This window comes from Dipteris shenzhenensis, chromosome 19, assembly GCF_047967505.1.
Source record: "Dipteris shenzhenensis isolate YYH24624 ecotype China chromosome 19, Dip_SZ_1.0, whole genome shotgun sequence".
Taxonomy (NCBI): Eukaryota; Viridiplantae; Streptophyta; class Polypodiopsida; order Gleicheniales; family Dipteridaceae; genus Dipteris; species Dipteris shenzhenensis.
In genome coordinates this window covers 21,941,459-21,951,047 of record NC_141614.1, presented here as the reverse complement: position 1 = coordinate 21,951,047, position 9,589 = coordinate 21,941,459, and the positions used below count along the sequence as shown (strand labels likewise).

The window sequence follows — 9,589 nt, the reverse complement described above, 5'->3', positions numbered from 1 at the left end:
CCTCTTCAGACTTTGGTGGGTGACAAATTTTCACAGTCTTTTTTGTATCGTTGTGTTCTTTTAGGCGATCAAAGGTCTATCAATTGTAAGCCTTTGAAGTGTGGATTAAAAATTGGTGATGACTATTTTTGTATAATTTTCATGAGCTCATTCCATATTCCATTCAAACAATGTCGTCTCTAGAATTTTGACAATGTATGATTTTTGTGAGTTTTATGGGTTCACACATTGTTATTTTTTCTTCAAATTATGGATTATCAAATGTACTATAACTAATGTTCTTTTTAATTTGTGGCTTGGTGAAGCCTTTTAATTTCTTCTCTATATAAACGTTGACACATCTATTGTTACTGTAATATGATATGTATTGTTATTGTAATATGATATGATAGGATGGCAACGTCATTTACATTCACCATTGAGACAACTGTACAGGTAGCAGGTACATAATTGTGTAGTAGTCAGTTGCTAAGTTGACTTATTTAATAGTATAGTCATTTACCTTTAGGAATATACAGATGCCGATGGTTGGAGAGCTGGGGTGCGCGCCCAGCTATTGGTTGACATCTTGGAGTTGGAGAGCTTTATTGGGTAGATAACCTATATATTTTTTTATTTTTTTTTTCATATAGGTGAAAGCTACTTAGGTTACATATATAAGTGAATAAACATGATATTATTTTCCTTTAAGTTTTGCAATGAATCTCCTCGGTCCAGCATATGATGGGGTGGAACGTCTCAATCTTGGATATTTTGCCGTGAGTTCTCAGCGTCTTGCTGGGAATAATAGTCCTTAGACCATCTATGTGCGCTTCATTGGGTACCTGGAGCCGATGGGAACAGATGTATTTTATCGAGGGGCGAACGGAGACTTTGTATATGCATTTATGTACCACATACACACTCCTGTGCGCCAGCGTAAGCATTCTAATTAATGTGTTGAGTATTATTAAGACACAATTCTAAATTTTCCTTGATTTAATGATTATAATTCTTAAATGATCTTTTTGCCTTGCGTAGGTCGACGCCGCGCGCGTGTGGTGGTGCGTGGGGTGGGACATAGATGTAGTCTGTTTTCTTAGGGGAGCTGATATAGACACTCTGTATGTAGATATATGAATTTGTAAGATTTTGTAGTACTCTTTTATAGAGCGTATATTTTGTTAGGTATGCTAATTTTAAGTAAATCTTCTTTTGTTGTGTTTATTGAAGCATGCACATATACGGTTATACTCAAACAAATTCATAAATTCTATTTATTTATACTCAAACACGTTTATTTCAAAAAAATTCATGAATTCTATTTATTTATACTCAAACTAATGTATCCCCATAGACCAAGATTGATTGTGTTACAATCTAGCACTACATTGGCATACAATGCATTACGCACGTAATCTTGCAAAATTCCATATATGAAAGCAAGGAGGGGATATGCATACAAACATGTTTAATTCAAACAAATTCATGAATTTTATTTATTTATACTTAAACTAATGTATCCCATAAACCAAGATTGATTGTGTTGCAATCTAGCACCACATTGGCATACAATGCATTACGCATGTAATCTTGCAAAGTTCCATGTATGAAAGCAAAGAGAGGATATGCATACAAACGTGTTTAATTCAAATAAATTCATGAATTTTATTTATTTACACTGAAACTAATGTATCCCATAAACCAAAATTGATTGTGTTGCAATCTAGCACTACATTGGCATACAATGCATTACGCACGTAATCTTGCAAAATTCCATGTATGAAAGTAGAGAGGGGATATGCATACAAACATATTTAATTCAAACAAATTCATGAATTTTATGCACTTAATCTTGCAAAATTTTATGTATGAAAGCAGAGAGGGGGTTTTAGGAAAGCTGTTGGACAAAATTACACTGAGTGAGCCAAGCCAAGCGGTTCCAATGTTGGAACTTCAGAATTTCTCTTTTGAAATTAAAGATCCCACCTTGAGACCCAGCAGAGCGGGTCTCCAACCCATCGTAGACGGGTCAGGCTACTCGTAATGATGACGGTGATGGGGCAAGGGTGGCTCCGACACGTGGCAGCGGCACGGCGGGACAAAAGGGGCACCGGGGGTCTATTCAGAGGGCAAAGGAGGCAACTGGCGGTGCTATAGGTAGGGCTGCAGGCGATTGCTATTCGTGGTGCAAATCACGATGCCACACGGCCTAGACTCTAGTGCTGTGTGCGATAGCTACCGAGCTAGCTGGCGGTGCTATAGATAGGGTTGCAGGCGGCTACTATTCGTGGTGTAAATCACGATGCCACATGGCCTAGTGCTGTGCACTGCGAAGGGCCAGTAAGAGGAGACAGAGGCAATGACAGAGGCTGCAGCAAATGGTGACCTTGACGGGGGGCACGTGGCTGGCGGGTCTACAGGTGCGCCCTAGAGCAGTGGCCTTCAATGCATTTTTCAACGCAATTTTATGGCGCCCCTATCTAGTGCACCACTTGGTACACACGGGCACAGACAGCGGCCCGCGGGTCGCAGGCTGCAACACTAATTCTGAGATGGGGGGAATGGCACAGACTTCATAGGCTTCATCCTTTATTACAAGCCTCCCCCGGGCCCCCACGCAAAATTTGATGCCTCCCCCCCTAATTAAAGAGGGGAGGACTGACTAACTGGCCAGGACTTCAAGGATGGGTAAAATCCTATTAATGGGCGACTCAGAAGGAGGATGTAAACTTTAAAGAGAGAAAATTTGGCTGCCCCCTCCTCTTCGAATTTTGATTGTTTTGTCATTTCTCTCTCCTTTTATCTCAGTCCCTTTTCTCTTATTAAAATCCAAAATGAACTCAAAGAGAATGGAATAACAAGAAGCCCCCTGGTAATCTTGATTCTTGTTGTCTCCTTGTGTCCTCGACGATGTCACGCTAATGTTTGCATGTTACAACATGGCAGGTCCACATAGTTAGAGAATCACTGCTCTGATACCATTATCATCACGTACCAGTTGGGCTTCTTTCTTTAAACCTAATATTGTGCATCTTTGCCACTGGTGCACCTTCAACATGGCCATCTATCAGTCCTATTCTGTAATCCTCCTCTTGGATCAACATGCTTATCAATTTAGTAGACTTGATACTCATGCATTTACAATCACTGTGACCTTGAGGTTCTCGTGGGATGGGAGTATTCATTCATAAAATTCTAGGTCATCCAATTCAAATCCTTTCTTAGTCAATTCTTTCATTGAGGATCTTCATCTTGTTCAAATGATCCAAAAGTGCATCACCTTCTCCCATATGAAGTTTTTGTAGCTATGTCTTCAAATTAAGGTGAGTGACAAATATTTTGTCCTCATAAATGGATATCAATGTAGTCCATACCATGGATGCATCTATCAAATACGTCACTTGGGAAAACACCATATTCTTTAAGCAGATCTTTAAGCAGATTGTAATAACATCCAAGTGATTTGGCATTCATCTCGTCAAAGGAATCCTTCATGGCACTTTTCCATCAACAAGTTCCCATAACTTATGAACTAACAAAGAGATTATTGATCTTGAATTTCTAAATATGATTTTTTCCCCCATCAAACACAAGGGTGCCCTACACACACAATTGCCCCACTGACCTCATCTTGATGATTGATCTAAGCATTTGTGCATACTTATAATTGGATTTCTAGTTTTTTTTCCCACCAAGTTGCCTAAAATTACCAATTTATCAATATATAATGAAGAGAAAGAGGTGCTCTTCACTCTAGTTCAAAAATCTCTAAATTTGTATTTATGAGCAAAAAGTTATGCTCCCTAAAAATTTGATGGCTTTTGATGCCGTGTTTCATCACCAAAAAATTTCACCTTGAAGAGGATAAGGACTTTAAAAATACCTTGGATAAGAAATTTGAAGATTTTGGAGAGTATGTTACACTTTCAAGGGAAATTGACACTACACAATATGTGATTTGCAATAAATTTGATGCCCATTATTGCTTTATGATAGTTTGGGTGCAAAATCTCACTATGAAAAATATTATATTTCAACAAGGAACAAGCCCTCCTTCTTGAAGCATCTTCATCTCTTGTTTAGCTCTTCTTGTAGAGCTCATCTTCTTCTTTGGTACTGTTTAGGAGGCTCTCCATTACATTTTATAGAGCTTGAGAACCTCTGTTTATTGATTATATTTTCATGAGTTCCTTCCTTACTTAGATTTCTTCAGTGTATGAGATTCTAAGTTTTTTAAGCCTTCTATGAGATTTTTAATGCTCATTTCATACTTTCTAGAGAGATTTCTACATGTATCTTTCTGCTCCTTCCTTTCTTTAGGTCTATGGGCAACTCAGAGCTCAAATTTTGTTCAAACCACTAATGACATACAAAGTTCAATAAACTCATCATTAGCAACAGTAGAGAAGACTCAAAACAACAATAGTGACTGCACAATTGAAGCATCATGGACATCTAGAAATAGTAACTCAAAATACAATGACTTACCAACAAAAAGCACAAACTAGACTACATAACAAGTGGCACTTAGTGTCAAAATTTCACATCATTGATTAACTACTACACATGACTATCAACAATGTCAATGATGGCCAACTAGACTATATAACCTATAATAGTTTCCACTATAACATTTGTGACTGGTTGATGACCCATAGAAAGCAATACAAGAAACTAGGAAAGAAAAAAATGACTAATGCTTTGACCAACCAAGCAATCAAGGCATGTAGAATCACAAGGGAGACAAAATGGGGCTTATAGTGAAGCCATGATGGACTCTAGATTGATGACCAGAACAAAGATCCACCTAAGCGATAGTAGCCATCGACAAAACTCACAAAACAAGAAGGATGGCACAAAGCAGACAACGTGTAATCTATCCTTGCAACACAAAAAAAGACACAAACAATAGACACCATGACTGACAACATGTTTAGTAGAAGCTACACTTGCAACATAGCCCATACTAGATCAAGCAACATAAGCATGCACAATGGATCATGACAAGCAAAGAGAAAGTAGCCATGGACAAAACTCTCAAAACAAGAAGGATGCCACAAAGAAGAAAACATCTACTAAATAATCACAACACAAATAAGAGGAACCATGGGATGACAACATGCTCAATAGTAGCTACACTCGTAACATAGCCCATAGAGCAAAAAACATGGGTAGATGCAATAGATCATGACAAAGAAATTTAAAAATACCCCTATTCTTTGAATTTTATATTTTTTTCATGTAATTGATTAACCCCCTCTTGCATGTATACATTTTTCCATCTTAAAATTTAGATGCCCCTCCATAAATATACACATATTAATTACAATAAGTCCCTATTTTATCAATCCCCTCATGTATGTAAATAGCATATAAGTCCCCCTATTAAAAAAATACTCCTCCGTGCACTAACGTGCTATGTTACATGTTTATGAGTGACCCCCCTAGGGAGGAGATCTAAGTCCACTAGTCCAAGTGAGCGATTTCCTAAGTCACCTAATCAATTCCCGCTAGAGTCAATCCATTTGGTTTCATCAATGGTGTTTACACTCATACATCTAGCACCAGATCAATATGTTTGGCATTTGGAAATTCACCACATCAAAGATTTGTGACACTTGGTAGAGTGATCTTCCTTGATTCAAGAAAATTGCACATTTGCACACACATGCTCTCCATGTGAAGTCAAACATTGTTGACTATTTTTGGCATTTGTTCCTACACACATGCATCATCCTTGGATAGACCTCTTGACTATTTTTGACATCGGTTCGTACACACATACATCATGCTTGGATAGAACTTTTGACTATTCTCAACACATGGTTTGTCATCATTCTATTACAACCTCAATCTTTGGCACACATATGTTCTCCCATCATGGCTTGTCTCATAGAGTTGCTAAGTACTATGACATCCACACAGGTGGATGATTTTTACAAAACACTTTGTTTTGAGAGAGAGTAAAGAGTGTCAAAAATTGAAAATTTTAGCATAAGCCCCATAGTGTAAGCTCGAATTATAAGCTGCAAATGACAAATCCTCATCTTGTTCTCATGGTTAAAAACTCTTGACGATATAGAGGTAAGCCAATAGAATCAAGAATTGTATAGTCTCTAGTATGCAACTATGCACAATCAAATCATTTTGATGATTATCTAGTCATGAATCCAGATGAGATCTATCAACCGTAGTAGAGAGAAGAAATGGAGGATAACTAGAGGAGGTTCGAGGGGATGGTGGAGAAATGGTAATGGAATGGTGGAAGAACAATAGTGGAGGAAAAGAAAAGGAGTAATGCTAGAGGAAAAACTGGTAGACATATGATGGAGGAAATGTGAAAGAGAAGTGATAGTGGAAAATTGATAGATAATAGGTAGAGGAACAGTGGAGGAACTAGTGTGGTGGAGGAAACGAAGGAAAGGTAGAGGCGGAACAGTTGAGGAAATGGATGAAAAACATAGGTAAAATAGTAGAAGGAAGGTAAAAGTGGGATTGCAAGTGATTTGGGAGATTCAAAAAGAGAAGGGGGTGTGCAAAAATGAGTGGAGAAGGATTAAGGAGTAGAAATGATGCTTTTATAAGATTTAGGGTGCTTAGGAAGTTAGATTTTTGTGTTTAGTAGTTCATGCACTTTATGTAAGTCACCATGTTTGAGCATGTAGTCAAGGTAGAATTTCGTTGATTTAGTAGTAAGCAAAAGCATTTTCATACTCTTATGCCTTGAGTGAGTTCTCATTGTTAGTTTTCATAGGGAGTTCTTTCTCGTGCAAAAGAAGACGTATGATCTACCTTTTCTGAAGGCACTAACCTCATGGACAATGACATCAAATTGTTATCACTTTTTCTCTTTTCCAATGTCCAAGGTTTTTGCCTAGTTTTTGTAACCTGTAGTTAGGTTGCTTCTAGTTGTAGCATAGATGTTCACTTATCAAGAACTTGCCCTTGAGTCATATTCCAATGAGAGGTATAGGCTTGAGTAAAATGGTTCTTGTATTAGCTTAGGTGGGGAAAAAATGTTATTCATCAAGTTTGAAAGATGTTCTAACCTTCATCTGGGTTCAAGGTCTTGGAAAAGTTTTTACCATTTAGAACCAAGATATGATTGAGAAATGTAACTAGGGGCTAAAAAAAGATTTGTATAATTTAAAGGGTGCATGGGGTTGAGAAATAAGGTTAAGAAAGAGTTATAGGGTTGAGGATAAGTGAACAAGAGGGAGAAGGGGAGGAGGAAGAGACGAGGAGAAGGAGTTGGAAGGAGTGCAACAGTATGGGCTACAAGGGTGAGGGCATGCTAGAAAACATTGATAGTGTAAACGAGCATGGACACAAGGAGATCAAACTCAATAACTCTCGAATTAAACTAAACTTTAAGCCCAAAGGAGTCACCATTAGGAGATATTTATACATGTTTTTTATTTTTTCTTTCTATACAACCCATGTGTCAACAATTTCAAGTCAAGGAATTCAATACTTCTCTCTCTAATTGTTGTAGATCATGATTTGCATTTATGTCAAGATCCATGGGCTAGAATTATGGTTACCTTTCTTTATGGAGATCGTATCTCTATGTTAATTTTACCAATATTGTCTTTTTATTTTTTGTTTTTTGTGAGCTAGAAAAATTAAATAATTGTTCATTTCATGTCAAAAATAGATATTCACAACTCAATGGGTAAGGCACTCATGCAATACAAACCTATACCCATTTTTCTTAATGATAATCTCTTTATTGCAAAAGGCGTAGAAAATTTTCAATGGGCCTTAGCCCAGGTAAGTGTATATTAAAGAAAAAAAGGGGTGGGCTATAGCCCTATAAACGCTTTGAAAGCTTAAGTCGACGGCTTTTATGGAGAGCTTCCACGGCAAGCAATTCCTTGGACTTACCTCTCAGAGCCAATGCACATCTCCATAGAGTAGTCTTAGTCATTGATACATAAACCCCTAACAGATTCATATACTAAAAAGTGATCAAATTCTTGCAAGACCAAATTGAACACAAAACCTTCCCCCTATTCAACCTGCTGTAGATAAGGAAAAGATGAAGGGAACCGTAATACACCTCCCAATAGACTGGTGGAATTGACCCAAAATGCAGAAACAATGCCATGTCTTGAGAGGCACCCCCCATATATATATATATATATATATAGCTAAGAGAGAGAGAGAGAGAGTCTACAGTTTATTTCATGAGGGTCACATTACCTTTAATTTGGCACAAATAGTGACCGAAGAAATTGACCAAACTCAAACAGTTTCTGCGGTTCTGGGAAACAAGGTCCACATCGAGACTCCAGAATTGCTTTCCTCCAAGCGTCAAGGCGAGGAAACCTTCCTTCCAAGTCGTATTTGAAGTTTCCAATAGCCTCCTGAGCTGGCATCCACGCCACCAGCGGCCCCAACACCACGTCCACAAAGCCCAGATTAGCTCCCCCAAAGAAGGGAGGCTCTTCAGCTATTGTACCCAACGCGTCCTCGAGAGTAGCAAAGCATTTCATAGTCTCTTCTACGGCCTCCTTTTGAGCCTCCCCTGTCGTTTGAAGCACTTTCTTGAGAGACTCGTAAAGCTGCAAGTTCAAAGGCGAAATATCAGCTTAAGCGTAATCTGCTTCATACTAGCCTAGGCTCCCCTCGTGAAAGAAGAGAATGATTTCTCATCTCACTCCGAAGTCAGTGCCATCCTTGCCCGTAAAACTGCCAGAAGCAGCTCATGTTTGATATGACGATGCATTTTACTAGTTTCAGGAGTCAGAAGCAGCCCGTGTTTGAATGAAGATACATTTCTCTCCTATCACTAAGTAGTCGGCCTTTCATCCGAATAAAACCATCAGTGACTATATATATCAGCATACATTAAGCTCCTTGAATCTTCATTGTGTTATAAGAAACACCGGAGAATTGAAATTTGTTACCTTCTTGTCCACGTAGTCTGCCCAGAACCGAGCTTCTGCTCTTCGGTAAGGGTCCTTGGGTAGAAGATCCTTTCCATCAGGGGAAGGCCAGACTTCATCGATGTACTCGATGAGGATGAAAGATTCAGGCACAGGCTTGCCATGGTGGATGAGCACAGGGATCATTTTATGAATTGGGTTTGATTCGAGAAGGAGCTTGCTCTTCTGATGGACGGAATCGACCTCGAGGAGCTTCTCATAGGGGACTTCCTTGGCAGCGAGGGCGAACTCGGCACGTAGGCCGTAGGGGCTAGCCCAGAAGGTGATGAGCTTAAGGTCGTGAGATGCCATGGAGGAGGAGTGGAGCTATGGAGGTCTGCTATGACACTTTGACTTCACTTATTTGCTATAGTTGCGTGTTGCTCAAGTTGCGTGTCGCTCAACCTTTTGAAATAGTAGGACATTTGTGATTGTGAATATATATTCTTGATTGCAATCCTCCATTCGTAGATGGGCTCACGTTCTCTATTTTCTGGATCTCTAAGATTTGACCTTTGCTTTGGTCAAAGTATGAATCTGGAAGGCATAACTCGAGTTTGGTCGAGAGGTACCATGAGAGGCCTCTGCAGAGCGGGTAATGTGCCAGCACCTTTCTTTAATTATTGGCACCCAACCTCACCACTACCCAACTATGAGGGATGGATTCAAGAGTTTTT

At 38.9% G+C, this 9,589-nt stretch overlaps 1 protein-coding gene across 1 annotated transcript; it reads right to left on the bottom strand.

The window, feature by feature from the left end:
• Window positions 1-8,161: 8,161 nt before the first annotated feature.
• On the bottom strand, window positions 8,162-9,228 carry LOC147890234 (putative glutathione S-transferase parC). The gene is made up of 2 exons (XM_087390932.1): window positions 8,895-9,228; window positions 8,162-8,549 (listed from the first exon to the last, which is right to left on the bottom strand). The coding sequence occupies exons 1-2, from the start codon at window positions 9,222-9,224 to the stop codon at window positions 8,190-8,192; spliced, it is 690 nt and encodes a 229-aa protein (XP_087247058.1). The 5' UTR covers window positions 9,225-9,228; the 3' UTR covers window positions 8,162-8,189.
• Window positions 9,229-9,589: the final 361 nt, after the last annotated feature.